Source organism: Thyridium curvatum (genome assembly GCF_004353045.1).
Source record: "Thyridium curvatum strain D216 chromosome Unknown NODE_13_length_580902_cov_83.771903, whole genome shotgun sequence".
Classification (NCBI taxonomy): Eukaryota; Fungi; Ascomycota; class Sordariomycetes; order Thyridiales; family Thyridiaceae; genus Thyridium; species Thyridium curvatum.
In genome coordinates this window covers 339,426-363,141 of record NW_022156768.1, presented here as the reverse complement: position 1 = coordinate 363,141, position 23,716 = coordinate 339,426, and the positions used below count along the sequence as shown (strand labels likewise).

General features: G+C 56.4%; 3 protein-coding genes across 3 annotated transcripts; 1 reads left to right on the top strand and 2 right to left on the bottom strand.

The window, feature by feature from the left end:
* Positions 1–8,094: 8,094 nt before the first annotated feature.
* On the bottom strand, positions 8,095–8,994 carry E0L32_003120 (uncharacterized protein; the record flags this gene model as incomplete). The annotated part of the gene is made up of 2 exons (XM_031137386.1): positions 8,095–8,782; positions 8,882–8,994. 2 exons carry the CDS (start codon positions 8,992–8,994, stop codon positions 8,095–8,097), a joined length of 801 nt encoding a protein of 266 aa, XP_030999188.1.
* A 770-nt stretch (positions 8,995–9,764) lies between these two features.
* Positions 9,765–15,832, top strand: E0L32_003119 (uncharacterized protein; the record flags this gene model as incomplete). The annotated part of the gene is made up of 5 exons (XM_031137384.1): positions 9,765–9,950; positions 10,040–13,966; positions 14,019–14,225; positions 14,281–14,568; positions 14,633–15,832. The coding sequence occupies 5 exons, from the start codon at positions 9,765–9,767 to the stop codon at positions 15,830–15,832; spliced, it is 5,808 nt and encodes a 1,935-aa protein (XP_030999187.1).
* Positions 15,833–16,314: 482 nt separating this feature from the next.
* E0L32_003118 (uncharacterized protein) lies at positions 16,315–18,451 on the bottom strand (the record flags this gene model as incomplete). The annotated part of the gene is made up of 6 exons (XM_031137383.1): positions 16,315–16,426; positions 16,498–16,550; positions 16,618–16,853; positions 16,919–16,977; positions 17,024–17,146; positions 17,229–18,451. The coding sequence occupies 6 exons, from the start codon at positions 18,449–18,451 to the stop codon at positions 16,315–16,317; spliced, it is 1,806 nt and encodes a 601-aa protein (XP_030999186.1).
* Positions 18,452–23,716: the final 5,265 nt, after the last annotated feature.

The window sequence follows — 23,716 nt, the reverse complement described above, 5'->3', positions numbered from 1 at the left end:
GGAGGAGGAAGGAAGAGGAGGTTAGACGACAACTAATGGTACCGAGTAGAAGAAAAGAGTCAGTAGTCACAGATGGGAGCTACCTAACTCATCAACGAATGGAGTCCCGTGGTGTAAGTGCAAGCCAGTGTCGGGAGAATGAAAAGAGAGAAAAGAGGAAGTAGAAGAATACCTACCTAGTGAAGACGGAACAGACTAGGGAGGAGGTGTGGATTAGGTCTGCAGGGGAGTTAGGGGAGCTTGGGCGTGCCATTGACGATCTGGTCTGTAAGTAGTTTGAGATCGCTTGGATGCTAGGGTCGGGGATGGTCTGATTCGCATTTTCGAGGGATGGGGAAGTGAGATGGGAAACTCCAATTTGGCGCTTCGGGTGGTTGGCCTTGGACTGGGACCGGGCTTGCTTGCTGGGTTGATGGATGGGGCCCGGGTGTGGATTGCCTCGTTTGGGTGTAGGAGGTGGTAAGGATGGGATGGGATTGGGTTGGGATTGGTAAGGTATGGTATTGGCATTGGGGACGGTGGGTGGAGGAGACCAGCGGGAATTGCGTGGATGGGATGGACAAGTTGGTTACAAGTTACGGGTGCGGTACCTTGGTCCACGGCCGGAGGGACTCGTGTGGTACCGGGACGAGGTTATTCGCCACCCCAAAATCTGCGACCTCGCCGTTTTCCGTTTTTGCTGCCATCTTGTTGTTTGCCGGGCCCAAAAGCATCCATGGATCTCTCACACGCACGCTCCGCCTACTTTGTATCGCCATGTCACCTCAAAAGCCCCTCTATTCTGCAATCTGCATTTTACCCTCGTTTTGAGGAGAGATGATCGACATAAGTAGTAAGACCGACTGAGCCACACTTGCAACAACAAGGTGTGTAGCCGTGGCAGCTAGGCTAGGCTCGTGTACCTACCTCCTACCGTACCCAGTCCGCGTAGCTTACACAGCTTACACCTAAATGTTGCTACCTAGTAGTAATACTGGTCTCTTGTACAACCTCAAGCCATGCAGCCACGCAACCCATGCTTTACTCGCAGGTGCACACTCCTGACCCGGCAGTGGTCCAAGTTGCATCTGCTGCTCTACCAAGATAACAGAAAACGAGACTGTCTCGCGGCAGGCATCTATGTTCTCACCGGTAGGTGCCAATCAGCACCACAGCTGAGGGGCTGATCATCTGCCTTGCATAATCAATCAGCTTGTCCTTCTCCAGAAAGGAAAAAAAAAACCGACACTACCGGGCCACTCGGGGACCAGGCGCGACACGCGATTCTTGTCTTGCCTTACTTGTACAAGCCGGTACTCGTCACCAGCGACAGTGTGAACTCTGCCGGCCCTCCTTAGCACTTCCAATGGCGGCGTCTCGGCTGGTCTTGCACTGCACCGTTACGTGCAAAATGTGTAAGTCGTGCTGTTGTGGGTCTACGATGTGGCAAACAGCTCTTCGTTTCCGACGTCCTGCCCTTCTCCCACCTCAGACAAACGCACCAAGCAAGGCGGATCCGGTCTTGTTTGAAGCTCCCTAATAACCCATACGCAGCTGTGCGACCACCAATCAACGGCGCTGGCTGGATTCGGACTGCGCGGCCACGGCAGGGCATTGCCGCTTTTCCATGGCCCCGGGAGCTCCGTTTCTTGATGATAGCGGCACAGGCTGTCTCTAATTCTTGGCGGGAAAGGTACTGGCCTTGGCTTTCTCGCTCCCGTGAGGGAGGGATCAGAGAACATCATGAGATAGCGACTTGCGGGATGACCCAGTCTTGGCCTTCGACTGGGACTGGGAACATGCATGGCGCATCCTTGACAGCAGGTCGTTTTCCGCTCCAGGTCCGCTGCAAGTTCCACCTTCCTGGAGGTGCTCTCCTGCAGCTCATGCAGGCGAAGCCACAGTGGCGCGCCTCCAGCTGGTCATGGCCTTGGAAAGCAAGAAAGCTAGTATCTCGTCCACCGCTCAGTCCCAGATCGGCAATATCCTGTGAACTGGCAACGAGTATCGGTCGGCGTATTTGGCAAGCTTGGGCAGCACCCCGCCTAACCCGCCCTATGGAGTGGCGCAAACGGCAGGTCGGCCTGTGGGTAGTGCCCGCTTGAATTGGATTTGACGAGTCCCGTAGCGGGAACGGGGGGCGGTGGTACTGGAGGAGACAGTACCCAGTCTTGCCAGTCTGCCCGTCGAGCGAACCATGGTCTCGAGGTCCAGATCAACGTTGGGGCGAGCGATGACACGCGTACTCTCTGGCGGGGATGGCCACTTTACAAGTATCGTCCGGTAAGGAACGGCCAGTGAAGCACCTGTGAGTACATCTTCAATAGCCGTGATGGACAGTTTGGTGCCATGGTACCGTCAGGTCTTGGCGGCCACAAAGATCCATGATAGGTAGGATCCCTGGTCACCGGGAAGCACTTTGCCAGGCGTGCCAGGTCTCTCAACCCCCGAAGAGCAAGCCCCAACCCGTCATAGGCACGCTAAAAGCCTCAGTGTCTGGCAAAGACCAAGACACCACGCACAGCTGGGTGTGCAGAAGCAAAGAAGGCAACGAAATGTCCCACCGGCGTTGCAGTTGCAGGGCCAGTGGGTGGTCCCTGAGACCCCTGCCCGCCTTAACAGCCTCAGCAGCCCCACAAGGGCCCCCCCCTTAGCGTGTGAAGTCTGAGCCAAACAGGTACAAGCTTACAGACACAGAAACAGAGGCGAATCCCCTCCCTCGACCGCATCCGCCGTCCCAACCTGTCTCCACAGGGGTCCTCTACCTGTACTTGTAGGTAGCCTGCTAAAAACCCATGTTCGCCACCGCAATCCTCAAACGTTGCTTTGCTTGCAACCCACGTATCACTGGAAGTGGTCTTGTGTGCGCGCGCACCGCGAACAGAAACAGCTTTCGGAGAACCGAACCTTGAACCTTGGAAACCCTACTCCGACTGCCAGCTTGGATGGAGAGCTCTCCTGGCGACTGACGCAGCCACACACGAGTGCGTCACGGTTGCTAATTTTGCCCCAGTCCGCCACAAATTTTCATCATGAAAACGGTGGCTGGCACACCTGCGCCCAAAGGGACTTTTGTTGCGCGAGGGCTTCATTGAGTTCACTGAGCTTAATCTCGATACCAGCTGGGTGGGTGTCCAGTGAAGGAACTTCAGGCAACTCCCGCCGTCGTTGCGCCATCATCAGCTCGTCATCCCGCCTGTTGGCTCATGCACCGTTGAGGCGATGGCACACTGCGCACTCCCTTTGCCTACTGCTCTATGCCTCCCCCGTCATCATGAGGGAGGTCGAGCAAATATTGGCATCTGGCTGATTGCCGGCTTGCCCGTGAGCAATGCTGATCAGCCTCCTTGTCGTATCTCATGATGATAGCTCGTATGCGGTATCGATGCCTAGAGAACCTGCAGCTAACTGCCATCAAATAACGGGTCATCCCTGCTCCAACCGGCCTGGCAGCGTTTTCGTCTACTGGCTCGGGCCCCCAGGACCACTGAAACGAACTGCTGGACACAGCGAACTGTCACTGCGATTGGCTAGAATCGCAAATTGGCCGTAAGCTGCCTGTCTGAGCAACCGCATTGCTAGCCGCCCGTTCTCCTGCTACCGTACGACCTAACGTGGCCAGTCCACCAACCCCCAGGGATGATGAGAGTCTATGATGATCTAGCCCTTTCACATCGAACGACGTTTCGCGGACGTTTTGTTCCGCAAATGCATGCGGGAAATACGCTAGAACGGGGTACCTACGAGCCGGCGCTGAGCAATTCGCAACGCTGGTGTGCCATCAATCAATTGTTGACGTCGTTCAGTGTCGCTAGCAACTGCGCCTAGGATGCACCATGACCTACCCCAAGCTGCTCCTGGGCTTGGAGCTGGAGTAAAAGATGGGTAACACTTGCGCAATGTCCGTTTTGGATGGCATGCGAAAGGGAAGCTCCGTTGCTCGCAATCCCGTGGCATAATGCCGGTGCAGGTCTGGCTGTATACTGCGATTGGACGGAGGTACTCCGTGCCCTGCGAAACGAGATCCATCGTAGTGGCTCCAGTCAGAGGCCAAATTTAACACGATCGACAATTGGAAATGCCATACTGGGTTACAACGCCAATGCCATTCCTCAGAGCTACTCCGTATTGTACGAGAGCCGGGGGGTGAAAGTGAAAATTTGCTTGCTGGAGAACGAGGTGAATGCGGGACAATGATCCTGGGCGTTATGCGCCACAAAGGCCAACTATTCGGCCGGGTGTTGGCTTTGCCGGGATGACGGATCAGCGCCGTCAATGTGTGGCGTCGTAGTGCGGCTTTAGTACTGTTCTTGGTGGCTTGCAACAACCCTCAGGTACCTCAATGTCGCGACGTTGTCCGGGCCCTGAACTGTGGGAGCTAGGAAGCAAGGAAGGTAGGTGTACCTTTGCTTCTGCCGGACCTTCTCGACTACCTAGGTAGGTAGACCCTGGAAACAGCTTCTCCAACGTGCCTGCCTAACTGCCGTGCCTGCCACACTGAGACGCTGAGCTCGAGCGGTGGCCATAGACGCTAGGCGCGCAAAGCTCATCTTGGTCGAACGTGCGATCATGGGACGTCCCTGCTTGGTACCTTTGATTTTTCGGGTTTGTACACAGTACAGCTTGCTACAGACGCGCTTCAAGACAGATCTGGTTGTGGCTTGACCGATATCGCGATGTTCTAGGCCCAATCTTGTCGATCATTGCCCTCTGGGACCCAAATCCCGTTGTCCTTACATGAGAATTCCTCTGCAAAAACCTTTGTCATGTCATCCTCAAAGTCTGGTAGCGGAAACGTGGTCAAACCGCGACGTTCTCCTAGTTTTATCTCCGTCTCTCTAGTGTACTTGTATGACGCCGTTCACAGTCCCAGTGGTAATTATTTCCCGATGCAAGACGCTTACCGGCATAGGGACCCCATGCTGCTGCACACATGGAGACCCCCCGGCTCATCTTTCTCTGTTTGAGGCAACAGGCCGGTCGCTAAGCGTGCTCATCACGGCCATTCTGTCCATGACTGCTACAGGGTAGTCAATGCCGACGCAAAGACGCTCGCGAACTAGTTTGATGATAACTCCACCAAACGCCACCCGCCCTCGGCCAGGCCAGGGCATTGCGAAGCTCGCGGAACCCATACGTCGATATCGTACGTGATCTGCGTCGAGACCCTGGCGATAGACATGTCCTGCGGAGCTTCGTTGTTGAGTTTATCCCCAAGCAGCCCGTCCCCACGGTCCAGCCCTCTTGAATGTTGTCAACAGTCACGTCGGGTCTGGATCTCTGTCGTCATGAGACCGTTTTGCTAACGGGGACCAGGGATCGACAACCCGCCCAAATACGGATCTTGTAAGCCTCAGCTGCGCGGATCTCAGCATTCTCAAACACTGGGCTCATCCGCGGCGTCATGCAGGCTGCGAGGACCCTTATTTCTTCTTTGCCCTGTCTATCCTCACCTTTTTGAGTGATCGCCATGACAAGGTGGCTTCTCAGACACTGTGGCCGTTTGCTTTGAGCTTCCCACACCCGTCGCAATGTGCTAATGACGTGCAAGATCGTCGCAGTAGCCGCTGCCGCGGAAAGCCGACCGTCCGCCCGCCGTTTTAGAACCATTTGATCCAGCCTTTTGGGAGAATGACAGGGCCGCAGACCCGTCTAGATCCCGCCTCATATTTCGTAGACCAGATTCACCTCCACCCCTAGTTCTTCTACGCAACCCCTCGAGGGGTCACATGCAACGCCAAAGAGACAGATTCTTTTGAAAAAGCCCCATCCATGATTACATATTCAGGCAATGATCGGCATGGAGTCGCCGAGGCTTTCGTTCATGACGTGCGAGCAGGTCGAGGTACGTCGTTGCGCTTGGGGAGGACCCGCAGAGTAACGATGACGTAGTTGCCGTGTGGAAAAATGGAGGCTTCTTTTCCCCATCAGGGGTCCATTGGCTTGGCCCTTTTCCCCAAATTGAGATGTGGCTGTGCATCTGTCAAAAGATCGACACTTTTGGAGCCGGCCTATTGGTCGGAGGGAGCTCCGACGGGCCATTCACACTTCAAGGTCGCTTGGTGTCGAACAAACATAGAAACGCCCTGCATAGAGAACCACCGATTTTCTGATTACCTTGGCGTGGTCGCCCCGTCCATTGCTTTCCGCCCTGCAGGCAGAGAGGAGAGGCATGTGAACGGCCCACGGCCGTCGCAATTCCAGCCACCGCATCCTTGGTGCCGACGCTCTAAGTGCGAAAGGGCCGATCATCAACTGGAAGCGGAGACGGGGCTAAGCGCAAAGAAACATCAATGGCCTTTCCTACGCTCAAGGAGGAGGATGTACTCATCAAGTAGCACCCCTCAGATCGACATCTCACAACACCACTTCAGGAAACGGGGGCTTACGAAGAGACTTTATTGATTTGAAACGAGGGTCGTTCTCCCGAGGCTTGCATTTTGCCTTGGTCCCCTCAGTGGCGAAAAAAGTGTCCCCCTCACTCTCGAAGGCGACCGAGCCTGCCCAGCTATTCCCGCACCTCTCTGTCCCGCACGCGAGCTTTGCTCGTCCACGCACAGCTACCAAGGCACGCTCTCGTGCCTGCCTTGGCCCGCGCGCGCCCCTCAGTACGCTCCAGATGCAGCGGTACTGACCGCGCAAACTCAGGTGCCCATCACCTGTCGATCCGGGGACGGCGGTAGATCATTCCAGCCTTGTGACCGCACCACGCAGGCGCTCCCCGCTGCTGATCAGACGCGGCCTTGTCTATCGTGCAGGAGCAATGATCTCGCCTTTACGGCATCGCCAGCTCCTGCCCTCGTGTCACGCCACCCGCCGGCAAGGAAGAGGCGTTGGAGAGGAAGGGGGGGTTTGCTGTGGTCGCGTCGGCCTGTCCGTTTGGCCCTGTGCAGGCTGCGGGTTCCTCCTGGTGGCTTGGTGCGAGGTAGGATCGAGTCGTGCTGTCGAACTGACACTGACAGAGGCCCTGAGACTGCTCGTTGCAGGTGCACGTCCTTACAGCCCAGTTCGAGGACCGATACCTTCCCCAGTCGATGAAGCAGAGCCTTCCCAAGGCATGACCACGATGAATGGAAGCTCAAGTGACATTGGAGACGAGATCGAGGTTCCTTGGATCATTGCGCCAACAAATACCGTACTCATATTGCCGGAGATGATCCCCTTAAACACTCCTCAACCAAGCGCATGCGATGCTGTCGATGTGCCTGACAAAAATATCGACGCCTTGCTATGCAAACGCGAACTTATCCGATATGGTCAACTCCGGACCGGTAGGGTCGATGCTCGCATGCTCTCGGAGCTTGCAGACGTCTGCGCTTTAGCTAGTGGCTTGCGCTGGAGAACATCAATCCGCCCCTTGTGCGATATGCGGCCAATGGATACTTGGGACACTGCACTGACGACACTTTGAGATGCGTTCTGGGCTGCGGCAGTGCCACTACGGACTTTGTGAGGTCCCGGCCTTGGGAGATCGTAAAGCTCTCGCCTCAAATACCTGCGAAAAGGACGGCGGCTCGTGAACATACCTGGGCAGCTCTCACCGACAAAGCTGAGCGTGGCACAGACGGTGAGCAGACCCGTAGCAGATCTGACCGAAAGAACTTCAGTCAGCACGGAATGCATGAGTTCTCTTGCCTAGTCCAGCCAGAATCTTGGACGATTGCTCATACCTTGATCTGATCTTCCAGAGCGTTCATTCGAGGGATTTGCAGGAACCCGCCAAGTGGTCCCGAACGAACTCTCCGTAGAGCCCTTGTTGTCGGCCGTTCTGATGTCGTGATACTATTCATTCAAAGGGCCGCTTTGTGTGAAGACAGCGAGTCTGCACAACGCTTATCTGGTAACTATTTGATGGTAATTTGTAGTTGTAGCAGAGTAGACAATTCAGACCTTTGCTTGAGTGACATGGATTTCCGTCGAGGGCTGCTTCTGCCGATTCGGACATCCGAGCAAAATAGCTTCTTTCATCTTGGGGGAGTACGCACTAAACTCGAACTGACTGCCACAGAAAGAAGGTTTATTCACGGCCCCTTTGAATGCTGTATTGTATTGTATTGTACATTAAGACGCCTAATCCCACAAAATACCATTCTTCCTTACCCAGAAAGATCTGGTCTAATCCTTCTTCAGAGGCATGATCAGCTCCTCAATGCCGTCCTTCGTCACCACCATCATCTGCAGATAGTCGCCGACCTCGATGTGGCGCTCGACGGCGCCGTCAAAGGCGTCCTTGACCAGGATCTCGACCTCCTTGCGCGGCAGGGGCTTGCGCTCCCTCTCCTGCAGGGCGTGGCCCTCGCCGCTGCCGGGCACGTACTGGTTCTTGAAGTTGACCTGGTTGTCGAGGAAGGGCATGATGAGGCTGGCGGCGGCGCCGCCGGCGCGGCACTGCTCGCGCTCGTAGCTGCCGACGGGGTCGTAGCTGTAGACGGCGCCCTTGCCCTCCTCGTCGAGGCCGCCGAGGATGGCGTAGGCGTAGTAGGGGAAGAAGCGCTTCTGGTAGAGGATGGTGCTGAGGCGCTTGGCGCAGGCGTTGACGCTCATGGGCTTGCCGTGGCGGTAGCGGTACATCTTGCAGACGGTGTCGAGGCGCTCCTTGAGGGCCTCGCCGTCGGCGGCGAAGCCGACGACCGAGAGCACCATGGTCGCGTCCGACTGGTCGGCCGTCGTGCCGCCGATGCGGAAGCACTTTGGGCTGAAGCGCGAGTTGATCGAGTAGCCCGACGTGTGGCGGGTGTCGCCGGCCATGATGGCGAAGTCGGCGCCGGCGATGGCGAGGGTCGAGCCGCCGTTGTCGGTGTACCTGTCGGGGGATGAGATGTTAGATTTCTGATGGCTAGGAGGGAGGAGGGTGGTGAAGGGCGGTTGGCTGGCGGTAGAGAACGTTCAGTGAGAGGCATACGGGTCAAAACGGTGTTGCCTTGCGCCCTCGGGGGCATTGTTGGTTCTGGGGGTGTCGGAGAAGGAGTAGTTGGGCCCGTTCATGATCGGGTTCTGGCTGAACATGGCGGCCATTGTGTCTCGGGGAGAGGGCGAACGAGCGCTGCCGTTCGTTCGGTGATGGTTTGTTTTGCCTTTTTGGAGGGATGGAGGGGCAGCCTATGGGAGAGAGGTCTGCAGGGTTATCGGGAATGGCGTCGGTTTGATGGAATCGCAGGCCGGGGGAGATGTGTGGTGATCGTGAGGCTTGGGGGGGGAGCTCTGGAGCTGGAAGGTTGAGGTTAGCACGCGTCAACGTGGTAGCCTTGCCTGAAGCTCCTGGGTGACTAAGCTGGTTCAGAAGGGGGCATGAGTGTGCTGATTGGGCGAAAATGAAAAAACGGTGACGGTACAGCCCAAGCTTGGGGCACTAGAACTAGAATCATCCGCTAAAGGCAATCAATTGGTCCATGCTCCCGCACTCCAGCCTGAGCTGACCTTGCTAGGGGAGCTGGGGTGTGCAAAGTTTAGGCTATGAGATATGTACCATTTTGGGAAAAGGTCTTACAAAATGCACCAAAGAATGAGGATAGAGTACCTGGCTGTGACCGGCTTATTTACCACTAGCACCTTGATAATTTGTCGCGACCGCCCTAGAAACTTGATTTCATTTACAGGAAGAAGAAAGATAGGGGATACCTTCCGCCACGCTTTTCAGATGCTCATGAAGGCGAAGACGCTCCTGAACAACCTCGACAACACTACCACGCACTCGGCGATCATGATAGTCTAACATTGGCGGCTTTATCCCAATTCAGAGTTGCCAATCAAGCTCTGGATCCCTGCCGACTGTAAACAACGTCACCATGTCGCGAAGCATCCGCCAGCAGGCGCTGCAGAAGATCGCAGCCCTGTCTGCCTCGAGCTCGGGCGCCTCCTTCGACAAGTCTGATCTGGACCGACTGTGCCGAGCCTGTCCCAGCCATGCGAAGGGAAGGGATGCTGCAAACGGCCACGGGCCCAAGCAGTCGTCTCTGGGGCGGATTCCCATGGTACGACCCTCTCGCCCTTTGCGCACCTGTGATCCCTTTTCAGAAGCAGCCGTGTGAAGTCAAGATGTATCCTAACGCGATTGATGCAGACGATTCGCGAGTTCGAGGTGTTGCTTGCCCTCTGCAAGGCCGCCCCTGGGATCCAGACCAGCCACAGCGCCCAGAAGCTCTCGAGCCAGCTCATACCCTACATGATGGACTCGCACGTCCAGCTCTTCGTGCCGTCGCCCTTCTTCCAGAAAGTCGAGCCATGCCCAACCGAGGCCCTGACCTACCACGTCACGGCCGCCTTGCTCTCCCTCGGGATCCGCCACGACGCCGTGCAGGAGATCGTCTCGGATAACATTTGGGCCTTCCTGTCGAGCTGCGCGCATGCCGTCAATACGGTCCTGCCGAACCAGGATGGAGGCGACGGAAACCTGGAAGATGCCATCCGCACTGCGACTATCGCGGTGGCCTTTCTGGGTTTCATGGATGCCGCCGCGGCGCAAGCTGACTTCTGGAGGTCCGGAGGGCGGCTGGCACTCGTCCAGAGAGTCAGGAAGATGGTCTCGGATCCCTTTTTGGTCGCGGTTGAGACGGCACTGTCGACAATCCGCAACTCGCACTCCTCGGACCGTTTGACTCGAGAATGGAAGCGATACTTGAGAAACTATGCTGAGATTGGTCGACCTCTTGGTGCCTTGTTGATCCAGCGTAGCCTGTCGCATCTGCTCGTGGCCACGACATCCCTCCTGGTGGTAGATGTGAGATCGCTGGGAAAGAACCATGTCTTGGATCTACTCCTGTCGGGAGAAGGACTTCTGCGACCCATGACAGCCCGCAGTGGCGATGCAGACCTGATGTCGGTCGAGGTTTACGCCGCCGGTGTAGTTGACCAAATGAACTATCTCGAATCCAGTGCCGACTTCATCCGCCTCGGCTCCGTCGGGCAGCAGAGGCTTGCCTTCGCTGTCAAGGGCGCAGCACTGATCAGCTATCTGAACTGCGCCAGACTCAACGAGGACGCTGCCGATACCGACGCTCTCATGGCCTGGCTAGAGGAAACCTTGACAGATCCGGTTCAGATGGCCGATGCTGATCTTGCCGCGGTTGTACTGAAGTCCATGGCTTTGATTTGCAAGTTCTCTCCCACGTATGCCGCCAATGTGAGTCGCTTGCTTCCCCGCTTCATCGTGCAGGGTGGTGCTTCAAAGGAGACCGTGGACATCGCTGCCAAGTGCCTCGCATATGTCCTCCGCATGCTCTCGAACGATGCAGTCATTACCACACTCTACACTCTGGGCAACGTGCTCAGTCCTGAAAACGAAGGGAGCCTCACCGGCAGCGTAAACGGCGATCAGGGTCCCGATCCGGCTCGCCCCATCTATCAAGGCAGACAGTCAACGGGCAGTTCGATCTCTCTCAGAATCAGCGGGGAGGAGGAGACGGCAGTCATCTACAACAATGTCATCGATGCCATATGCGGCATTGCGGCAACCTGCAGGGACGAGAAGATCACAGCCTTGGCGCAGTCAATGTTGCTTCAAAAAGTCGACAAGCTCGGCAGCTATGCCGCCGCTAAGATCATCCAGGGTGCAGCCGTTTTGTCCTTGGCTGGCGGTTCCCTTGAGTTCCGCTCCCTCTTGAAGCTATTCACCCGCGTCTGCCACACCGGCGTGGTCGAGGACAGGGAGATCCTGCTCGATGCCGTCATGAAAGCTCGCAACTATATCTCCACAAACATCAAGCGAGACTCGCCGCTCTATGACATTTACTGGGAACATATGCTTGACGACATCATCTCCAAGGGTGACACACATCCCTCGCACCATGCAAAGGACTCAGAGGTCGAGCTTGCTGCAAGGGAGATTGCCCAGCTTCTTCAGCCTTTGGCAGTTCTCATGTCAGCCAAGGACCTCGCTCTCGACGCTTCTGCCGATGACGAAACTCACGCTATGCTTCGAGATGCCTGGTTCAACATTGTTGTGCACGGTTTCACCAATGGCACTGCTCACGGCAAGAAGTATGTCAACGAGCTGCGCATCATTGCCATCCACTCTCCACCCTTGGTTGCCGAGCAGCGAGGCGAACAAGTTGAAAGCGACATTGAGCTCAACACTGTCTTGAGGCGGGGGATGAGCTCTGACCGTGAGGCCATGCAAAAGAAGAATCTGTCCGAGCTGGTGCCCGCCAAGGCCTCCGAGATCAGAGGTCTCAGCTACCGCAAAGTCATCTTCCTCCACGCTGCCTACCTCGTGGAGAGTCTCCGCGCCGACGCTGGAGACTGCAGCAAGGCGCTTTCGTACTTCCTGGAGCCGAGCATGCGTCGCGGAGATGTGAGCAGCATCATGGAAGGAATCGCTTCCTCCGTGGTTGAGCGATACATTAAGCGGACTCTCAGTGGGTCGAGCACCAACTTCACAGCTCAGTATGCGGCTAGGCAGCTTGCTGCCATCCTGTGCAGCTGCTGCCATCGCATTGAGCGCGTGCAGCAGGCGGCGTACATCTGCGCGGATCGGTTCATCAAAGAGATCCCATCAACGCTTTGCCACCGCTCTTCTCTCTTCGCACTCCTCGAGCTTCTTTCCCTGATGTGGACAAGTTGCTTGGAGGCCGAGACGGAAATGTACGAACCGCGAAGCACTTTCAAGTCCGTCCGTGGAAAGGTCACTGTAGAGCTTTCTGATGACTACGCGCTGCGCCGCTTTACGCTGGACCACCTCTACAAGAAGGCGAAGGTCTGGTTGACCAGTGTCATTGCGCTGGCTCCGGCCGATGTGAAGGGCTTACTGCAGACCTACCTTTCGGAATGGGACGATGACGGAGCGTATGGGCACGTCTCCCTTGGCCGCTCCTTCGCACTCGAGATCGGATCCTGGATTCCTTCGACCGATCAGCGGCTCACAAACTTGGGCGGGCTCGGGGCAGGCAACATCAATACCGCTTCGGACTTCGTCGCTCAGTACACCACACGGCAGGAGTATCGTTATGCCGAGCCATTGGGCGACCAAAGCCTGGAGCTTACCACTTTCATGGGCCACAGCCGCAAGCTGTCGTTCATTCCCGACACTGATGCCGACAGCAGCGACGCGATCACGGCACTGAAGTATATCGAGGCCCGTTTGCTTCTCAAAAAGGCCACTCCTATTGGCGATGTCCGTGACATCCTGCGTCGTGGGGCGTCGCTGCTTTGCCGCAGTCAGGGGGATGAGTGTGCCGTTGCGCATTACATGGTGACCATTCCCTTTGCCATGTTTACGAAGCAGTCTATCAAGCTCGGAGTCTCCCTCTGGCTTGGCGTCATGAATGAGAATCCTCGTATGGAATCGAGGATCCTCAACGAAATCGCCCAGCAGTGGGAAATGAGCGTACAGAAGAGGCTGGGACTGTTCAGCACCAGTATCACTCACCCTGACCCGTTCTTCCTTAAGGAGGAATTTGCGCCCACTGATGCCCCTGCTATGGCGAAGCGCAAGCAGCTGGTTCACAACCTCCTGTCTCCCCATACCAGGCTGCTCCAGTTCTTCAACAGTCATTTCAACGCCACTCGCCTTGGTAGCCAGGACACACAGAAGGTCTTCTTGCGTCTTCTTGATATCACATTGGAGGCACTCAAGAACTCCACTGCGCACCCCATGGCGAGAGAAATCCGGTTCCAGATCGTGCTCTTTGGTCTCCGGGTTCTGCGCACCAGCAACACCATCGGTGCTATCGCCCAATGGCGTCTCAAGGACCAGGTCTTGTCGGCTGGCCTCAGCTGGTTCAGACATGCTCCCCGATGGTCCTTTGGCAGCAACAACGTGCAGCTCAAGACGGAGCTACGACTGCTCTCGGACGTCATGACCGCGCTCAGCGCTGTGTCTTTCATTGGCGCGCATCAAGTTGGCAATATCAAGTCGTTGCAAGCCAAGGAGCAGCTGCTTCAGCTCCTCCTCGAGAACGAGATCTCGAGGCTCACGGTATGGATGTCGCCGCTGAACGAGCCACCGAGACTTCAGCAATCTGCGGCTCACACTGGCAAGGGTGCTATTGAGGTATTGCTGCTCCCCACCTTTCTCTACTGGCACTGTTGCTGACCTCTCACAGAATGCGCTTTGCCCTCTTGTACGGACTGCATGGGCCGAGCACCCGTCGATTGCCATCGAGCTAGCTACTCGATTCCAGCATCCCCGTGTCCATAAAGAGGTCCGATGGCTGCTGCTCAACTTCCCGTCCAAGGCGATCTCGGATCCAGAGGCACTGCCCATTCTCCTTGGCCAGTCTCTTCCTGGCGATGTGAGCTTCCAGCTCAAGGTCTGTCCAGCCCCGAAACCATTTGAAATGTGAATGGCTCGCTGACGCACTCCAGTACCTGCTGTTCTGGGCTCCCGTCAACCCTGTTACTGCTGTGACCTACTTCTTGCCCGCCTACCAGGACCATCCCTTCCTAGTACAGTATGCCATGAGGGCTCTTGAGAGCCACTCGGTCGATGTGACCTTCTTTTACGTGCCCCAGATGGTCCAGACCTTGCGCTATGACGCCCTTGGTTATGTGGAACGATACATACTGGAGACAGCACAGTTCTCGCAGCTTTTTGCTCACCAGATCATCTGGAACATGAAGGCGAACGCGTACAAGGACAACGATGCTACTATTGTAAGTTCTCAGGTTCTTTTTCCGGCCTTGCTTTTTTACGCAGGGTTGCTAATCTGCCTCACAGCCTGACCCCATCAAGCCTACACTTGACAAGGTCATGACGAGCATGATTGAGTCTTTCTCAGAGGTAGACCGAGAGTTCTACCACCGCGAGTTCTCCTTCTTTGACGAGGTCACTGGCATCTCGGGCAAGCTCAAGCCCTACATCAAAAAGTCCAAGCCCGAAAAGAAGCAGAAGATCGAGGAGGAGCTCCGCAAGATCAAGGTCGAGGTCGGAGTCTACCTGCCCAGCAACCCCGACGGCGTGGTCATCGGCATCGACCGCAAGTCGGGCAAGCCGCTGCAGAGCCACGCAAAGGCGCCGTACATGGCGACCTTCCGCATCCAGAAGAACAAGGGCGGCGTCGAGGAGACGGACGAGATGCTCGAGGAGACGAGCCGGCAGAACGGCGCCGTGGTGCCCGTGGACAACACGTACGAGACGTGGCAGTCGGCCATCTTCAAGGTGGGCGACGACGTGCGGCAGGACGTGCTGGCGCTGCAGATGATCGCGGCCTTCCGGGGCATCTTCCACAGCGTCGGGCTCGACGTCTTTGTCTACCCGAACCGCGTCACGGCGACGGCGCCCGGGTGCGGCGTCATCGACGTGCTGCCCAACTCGATCTCGCGCGACATGCTCGGCCGCGAGGCCGTCAACGGCCTGTACGACTACTTCATCTCCAAGTACGGCAACGAGGACTCGCTGCGCTTCCAGCGCGCCCGCGCCAACTTTGTCAAGAGCATGGCCGCCTACTCGGTCATCTCGTTCCTGCTGCAGTTCAAGGACCGGCACAACGGCAACATCATGATCGACGACGCGGGCCACATCCTGCACATCGACTTCGGGTTCTGCTTCGACATCGCGCCCGGCGGCGTGCGCTTCGAGCGCGCGCCCTTCAAGCTGACGGGGGAGATGATGGCCGTCATGGGCGGCAGCACGGAGCACCAGAGCTTCAAGTGGTTCGAGGAGCTGTGCGTCAAGGCCTTCCTCGCGTCGCGCCCCCACACGGACAAGCTGTCGCAGCTGGTGGCGCTCATGATGGACAGCGGCCTGCCCTGCTTCAAGCCCGAGAGCGTCAGGCACTTCCGCGAGCGGTTCGTCGTCGAGAGGAGCGAGCGCGAGGCGGCCGAGTTCATGAAGGACCTGATCAAGAAGAGCTACTCGAGCTACTCGACGGGCTTCTACGACCAGTTCCAGCTCATGACGAATGGGATTCCGTATTAGAAGGAGAAGAAGAGGAAGAAAAAGAAAAAGAAAAATGGGTGAGGGACTGCAGAAGGGTTTTTGTTATTGAACTACAGCATATGCATAGCCTGCACCTTACTTTTGAGATTGTAGACAAAAAGCTATTAGTTAATTACATTTTGATATCACCTTACTGAATCCATTTGCAGGGGTATATGATATTCTTTTGGCTCCTGGAAACTTCGTGTCATGAGTGTGGTTGCGAGAAGGAGACTTCCATTCACTGAAACACGAACCACACAAGTAGAAAAAATTCGCTGCAATGATTTTACAGTTCTTGATGATATATTGGCACAAGGCTCGCTCAGTCTAACAATCTCTATCTGCATGGTACATCCCATCCCATCTTGAAAAACGCCACGAAAGTCACATAAAAAGAAACACACACACACACACACACACATATAGAGTTCAGTTTTACAAAATAAAAACAATACAACACAACGCGCGCGCGCAGCCCTCTACCGCGCCTGCTGCTCCATGTGCGTGGGCAGGTTGTACGTGGCGTAGTCGACGTGGACAAAGGCCCTGTCGACGATGGGCACCGACTCGAGCACGTACTGGAGACTCTCACTGGAGGTCTGTATTAGCAAATTATACCAAGACAGCAAGGGAACAAATAAAGTCGTCAGGAGCTCTCTCACCTCAGATCATGACTGTCCTTGAGCGACGTGCTCGCGTCCAAGACGATGTCGACCTATATGACCCACGTTGTTAGCATGAGCAATCCCCCATAATCAGGGGGGGTCGGGGTTCCTTTTTACCTCGACGTTGAGCTTGTCGCCGGCGTGGTAGGCCTGCAGGCCCTGGATCTGCTTGATGGTCTTGGCGAAGCGCATGGTCAGGTAGAGCAGGATGTTGCGCTGGTCGGCCGTGGCGGAGAAGCCCGACAGGTTCTTGATGTGCTGGGCCGACGTCTGGGCCCAGTTGAAGATGACGACCATGGAGAGGAGCAGGCCGCCGAGGGCGTCGAGCCACCAGATCCGGGCGTAGAAGCCGACTGTAGTTACCGCGAGGATTAGCAAGACCGGATACTCGCAGTCGGGGTGCAAAAGAATGACTCACCTATGGGGAAGGCGATGGAGCCGGCGTTGAAGATGACGTCTGTCGCGGCGTCGGATGCCCTGAGTTTACACATTGTCAGTTTGATCCCCCCCCGAGACTACACACCGGAAGACGTGAAGTAAAACGTACAGCGCCTGAACACTCGAGTTCTTCACAAGCCGGCACCAGACCCAGCAAAGGCCCTTGATGACGATCGTGCTCAGCATGATAGCTATAGCCGCGAAGCCACTGTTCACCCAGTACAGTTAGCATCGTATCCACCACTCTGCGTGTGTCACGCATCTCAAAAAAAAAAAAAAAAGAAACTCACAGCTCGATAATCTGATGGTCGGGCGACGCCAGCCGCTGGATTGCCTCGAGCGCGACCTGCACAAACGAAGTGATCATGACGATGGAGAAGATGAGCACGCCGAGCGGCTCGAGGCGGCGCCGGCCGATCGGGTACCGGTAGCTGTCCTGGCGGCTGATGAGCCAGGTCGTGATGCCGATGATGACGGTGGACAGGAAGTCGAGCGCGGCGTCGACGAGGCTCGCGAGCACCGAGACGGACGGCACGCGGATGATGACGGCGATCTTGCCGGCGAGCAGGATCACGTTGGCGGCGAAGTTGACCCAGATGGCGACGGTGACGATGCGCGCGCCGGCGTCGACGTCGTCGTCCTCGAGCCAGGGGATCTCGTGCTCCTGCGCCGCCGGCTGCTGCTCCAGGTGCGCGGGCCCCAGCTCCTCCTGCGAGGGCACGCGCGTGAGCAGGGGCGACGTCTCGGTCGGGCGGTAGATGTCCTTGGGCGTGCGCTTGACCTTCTTCGCCGCGCCCGCCAGGCTCGTCGACGAGTCGCCGCCGGAGCCCAGGCCCAGCCCGCCGCCGCCGCCGCTGCCGTTCCCGTTGCTGCTGTTGGCCAGCGTGGAGCCCGTGACGGGCGTGCCCGCCGACGAGGGCTCCTCCGAGATGGTCTGCGGGATCTCGACGCCGCGGAAGGCCCAGGGCGGCATGTCGTTGTACTCGTTGAGCAGGTCGTGCGGCAGGCTCGAGTCGAGCAGGCGGTCGATGTAGAGGTACTGCTGGACGAGGACGTTTGTGCGCTCGTAGTACCGCCGGATGGGCTTCCGCATGGCCCTGAGCTCGGCCTCGGTCTTCCAGTAGCGCTCCCAGCGGTAGCGCGGGTTGCTGTTGCCGATGAGGCGCATGCTGCGCATGTGCGGGGCGTTGAGGATGGCGCTCATGCGCCGCTCGTCGCGGCCGTAGTCGCCGAACTCGTCCTCGTCGTCGGTCGCCCAGTGGGCCCCGCCGCCGCCGTACTCGCTGCCGGACTCCTCGTCGCCGCCGTAGCCGTCTCGGCTGCTGCTCTGCCGGGCGCCCAGCAGCGAGGTGGTCGACCTGTTCTTGATGAGCGAGGCGAGGGCGCCCTGGCCCTTGGAGGCGAGCGGGTAGGGGTCCTCCTGCAGCATGAGGAAGGAGGAGCGGCGCCACGAGGGCACGCGCGTGAGGGCGGGCGGCTTGCCGGGCGACGACATTGGGCTATCGGCGCCCATCACCGGGCGGTTGTGCGGTTGTTGCGGGAAGCTTGAGCGAGGTGAGCGAGTTTTCGGTGATATCTGTTTTTCACTCCGACTAAGTGGCTTTGCAGCGCGCGCGGGCTTGTCTTGAGCGCGGTGGGAGGTCGCGCCGAGTGTGCAAGACTTGCCCCGAGCAATGCGATAACTGCTCTGGATGCCTCAGAAGCCGCTCTCCCGTCGATGGCAAGCTCTCGGGTGCGTCAATTGCATGACCTCGCTGGTGGTTGCGGTGGGAGGTTCGGTGATAGCTTGCGCAGAGGCCGCCACACAAAGGCGAGGCTGACGTCGATGGGTGCGGGCTATGCTGAGGCGGGTCTCTCTGGGCTCGAGGCTGGCCAATGTCGCAGCTAATTACTTGTAGAGCGGGCAGCTTTAAGCTCGCTAGCCGCTTGGCAGTACCGCGTGTCGACCAGAGCTGCCGGCCCGCGACACGGTCTGATTGGGTTCGAGAGTTCGAATTTGCCTCGCCGTTCCCGGATTCAGGAAAGCCTAACCAACAACCCTTGACTGACTAATCGGCCTGTAGTTCAGTCAACATTGACCTCCTCACTACGAATTGTCTCCCAAATGGATGCAGAGGAAGGGCAGGTTGTTTGTTCTTACGTACGGAATAGGTCCATCATTCTCCATCAGGGGTCCCTCCTTCAAGAAGTGGAAACGAGTCATGGTAGGGTTGTATCAACAGCCAAAAGCCTTCTTTTAGCGAGCATCTTTGCGCAGTCTTGTTGTTTCAACAAAATGAAACGCTCTCCTACGTCGGCTGCACACCGCCCAACTCCCGGTCTCAGCCGTGCATGTGCTCCTACCTAAGCAAGCAGGTCAGGTAGGCATGTGTACGGGCAGAGTAGCAGACAACCCACCGTCTTGCAGCAGAAAGCAACAGCAACTTGTCAAGATCGAACAGAGACCCTCACAAGTGTGTGGATACAACAGTCTGCCTGTCGCGGAGGAGACTATCCCGAAATAGCTTCCCAGGCAGGGCATTGAAAGAAAGCCAATCAATACTCACCTGTAGCCAGCTGGGTCCTTGGGGTCTTTTCCCACCTCTTTGCAGATATAATTATCAGAACCGCGTTGCGAACGTCGATAAATCCCGAGTTATATCGCACTGCAATTAACGCTTTCCCGGCTCTTAAGCTCGATCGGGTCGCGTCTTCCGCTGCGCCCACCGCACCCGACCCTTGGCAATCAGGAAATCTCTTGGAAGGACGATGGAGATCAATCTAATGCGGCCCGCAAAAAAGGCATTAAAAGAGCGACTCACACAGCCTCAAGAAAGACTTCCAAGTCTTGCAAATCGTTGGTCCCTGAGACCCGGGAAAACGTGCCCTACCTAACGTACCTGGGCGCAGATCGCTCGCGGGAGTCAAAGAGACGCCGCGTATGTGGTTAGTTACAAGGAACAAACCTGTTATTACCCTGTGTCCTTGCTTTGCAGCTCGGTAAGCCCGTCGAGCATGATCTGCTATGCTTCTTTTGTTGGCACTCTTCAATAACGAATTCCAAGTTTCCAGGCCCACGCCTCTGCGAGACACTGACATGTCCGGCTGGCTTAGATAGATAGATCATTGAAAGCGACACCTGTCACCTCGCGCTCGCTGGTTGAAAGACACTCTCAGGAACGAGTTACCTAACCAAACTCTTTACTCTGAACCTGGCAAAGATCTTCAGCGCCCCGAGGCGCACCTGAGTAGAGTCAGATTCATTTCCCAACTACCGCCCGCCGGGCACCTCCCCCAGCTTCTCAGGCCCTTGTTCAAGCCGCCCAAACCAATAGCGCCGCCAGTCGTCAGCTGAAAAAAAGAAGTTGCAGCCGCCGACCAAGATACCGCGGGAGGGTGGTGGGTACAGTCAAGCTAACAAGACGCGCTGGTTGATGTCATGTTGGGCATGGCGATCGACCCAGGTCCCAGTGAACACAGGGGTTTGCATTGCACAGTGTAATGAGAAGATCGCAGTTCGACGAGGCTTATCTCTGATTTTTTTTCTTTCTGGGGAGTAGCATTTTCCAAAACGCCGGACGTACGAAGATCACTGGAGAAGGGCTCACTTGAACAGGAAGAGAAGAGAGTCCACAGGAGAACACTGTCCAAGGCATGGTGTGCTGCATTGATGTTTCTCGGGAGGACCGTCCCTTTTCAGGCGCGAGCTAACTGCCTAGCTAATAAAGCACCCGCACAAGCTCTCAGGTCAGTCAGGTCACGTCTTTCTGCACACACGACACGCGCGCGGGTGTCAACCCGCAACTATTGCCCCGTTAGGTCCATCCACGATGCTCTGACGGAGTAGGTACCAGGATCAGTAAACAGAACAAAGGGAACCCAAGGCGCCATCGTGAATCCCGCAGCCAATAGGGTCGTCTTCCTTTTTGCGCCTTGGCCGGGCCAGACTTGCCAGAGTCGCATCGTACCTGAGCTGGCGCCCATCCGGATGCACAGGAGATGACATACACCAGGGGTCCGTCCCTTGGGGGGCGCGGTCCACCTCCTCTCCTTTGCGGAAATCGACTGGTCCAAGAGCACTACCGGTAATAGACGGCGACCCTTCTCTGGAGCCTCAAGGTGGGCTGAAGCCTAAAAGCGGGCAGGAGCTCGCACCGGCTACCCTATTTCCTTTCCTTTGATCAATTCCTCTGGCGTAGAGATCGAGTGATGGATGCATGAACAGTGCGTTTTCGGTGCCTGCCTGCCTGCCTGCCTGCCTAGTGATGTCTCATACACATCGCCAGACAAGTCCACAGCGGCACGCCACATAGGGGATCTCGCACGTGAATGTCAAAGGCAACGATAAAAGAAAAAGAAAAAAAGGCATTTGAAGGCACTAAGGGTGTACCATGGAGATAGTCACGTACGGAGAAGGTGTGTATTGCTTTTTGCTGCGAGACCCAACCGACCCCACCGGCAAATTTTTGACATATCGTGGCTTGCTGGCCTGACCCAGCTAGCGATGCAAGACAGCAGCTGCGGCTGCAGAGAAAAAAGACGTCCGGGTTGGCCGGTCCAATCTTGGGAAAGGGGGAGGGTAGAGGCAAGAAAAGAGAAGACCAGAAAGCCAGAATAAAAAATTCCACAAAACGGATCGGGTGCCCTGGCGCAGAGTAACAGTAACCTCGTAAAACAAGACACGCTGAATTCTTTGCCCAATGCCCTTTTTTGCGGGACTCTCTGCCACGGGGTGCTGCTGCTGCTGACGGGAATACGAGGTGTGCAAATTTTGGCTTTTTGTCACCATCAAGGGACGCACCGCCAAGCCAATGCGGGTGCAGGGTACCAAGAGGCTACTTTCCCACCGTGTTGTCGAATGTGTCATCCTCAGCAAGCACCCGCCCTCGCTTCTCTATCCTCATCACCGCCGCCATCCATGCCCACTGCCCAGCCAAGCCTTGTGGTGGAGGGGTGCGTGTGCTGGATGGATAGCTGACTGCATACTCCTTGAGGAAAACAACATGCAAGAGGGAATCGGTTCCTGGGATCTTCCCAATATCCCAGATTGGGGCAGAAGAGGTCCAGCGCTAGCTGCTGCTAGCCCGGATTATTCAGAAGCTTGGCCGGATCCTGCCATCAGATGATATCTGCACACAGATCCCAACACCACGTCGGAAACTAGGCTAAACTTGTTGTCGCTCATAAGAGAAAGGCGCGCGTCCTGTAGGTGAGTCGAAAATCTTCCGAATTGACCGTCTCATCTCGGGTCAGTTGGTACAGTAGAACGTAGCGAAAGGATACCAACAACCATCTCTGTTGATGCCCGTCCAGGATTTTGTACCTACCTCTCGTAGTTCATCCCGCTAACAGATGGTGATGAGCATTGCCGAAACCCTGTCCGCAATCGCTCCACAGTAGGGAACTGCCACAGGTCCAGTGCTCTGATACATACTCCATACAAGCTACTTGTACTTCGTATCCTGCGCCCCCACTCGGTTTATGCTTGTAGTTACTTGTAGAGGGTTTCTGGAATGCAGCGGGCAGCGATGGGACTCGTCAGGGGTTCAGTTGTTAAAAGTAGGTTGTACCCAGTAGCCTCCGTTAAACTGCATCCTTTGTACTGGAACGAAACAATCTGGACGTCGGTAGGTATTCATGTCCAGGCGCATTGCCACGAGAATGAGGAGTCGTCCTTGTCAAGGCTTGGCATAAGCGGCAGTCTCCTGGGAAAATGCCGACTGGACACCATAGATAGAGGAGATGCAGATATGGTTGGCATGTTGTCTTCCGGGTCGACAGCCCGCAAAGACGACTGACCCAAGGACTCAGTCAAGATAGCTGAATTAGGAATGAAGAAGGGCAATAGGTAGCAGCGCCGTTTCATGCGGTTAGGTACGCTGCCAGCTTTTGTCTGTTTTTAAACACCTTGTGACCCAAATCCTCGGGTTGTCGAGGTTGCACAGCAGCTGTAGCATGGTTTCTTCTGCCCTTCCGGTTCGGCACCGACTGGCAAGACCAGGGGCTGGCTAACACAGAAGGCTGATATCGTGGTGCCGGTCTTGTACGCACTCAGCACACAGTGCAGGCCCTTTTGGCCGGAGATTTTGGGGCGACTAATGTGGTGAGACCTTTGCGATGATGTTCACATGAGGTTTGCGGAGAGTGTATGACCATGGCCGCGGGTGTTCCCATGGCTACTTCGTGAGGATGCCATTGTGAACAGCACGGATTCCAGTGCCTTGGACAGGTCCCCGGCATCTTTTGCACGCAAGGGTAAGGGTATCTGCCTACTACCTAGGTACAAGTAGAGTAGGTAGGTGTCTCTTCTCTTGGTTGCAAAGAATGCCATTGGAAGCCAGGAATGTGATTAACGTTTAGTCGGATGGGTAAGCCCGCTCATCAACACCGTCTGGGGAAGCGATTAGACGAACGTAGCATTCCAGAACTAAGTCCGGGCCGCGGCCCTACAAGTAGTACTAGTCAAGCCCAGTGATTGGGAGGAACTTGAGCCAGCGCCTTGCTGGGCTGTCCGAAGCGGCCGGGGTCGGGGGGTTGTTCAGCCGTCAGCGTGAGAAATGTGACGCCAGAGACGTTTCTCGGAGTGCCAGAAGAGAGGTTGCTCTGAGACTCCGAGAACCAGCTTGCAATCAGACAGCACGAACTTGACAGAGGTACTTGAAAGGGATCATCTGGGCCTTCCAAGGCAGGGTCCACCGCTCCAGCAGGCCCAGCAGGTTGTTTAGAGCAGGAACAGGGAACAAGACAAGCAAGTCAGGCAGTCGTGGCGCTGTTCCTGCCTTGCTTTGGGTTGCATAGG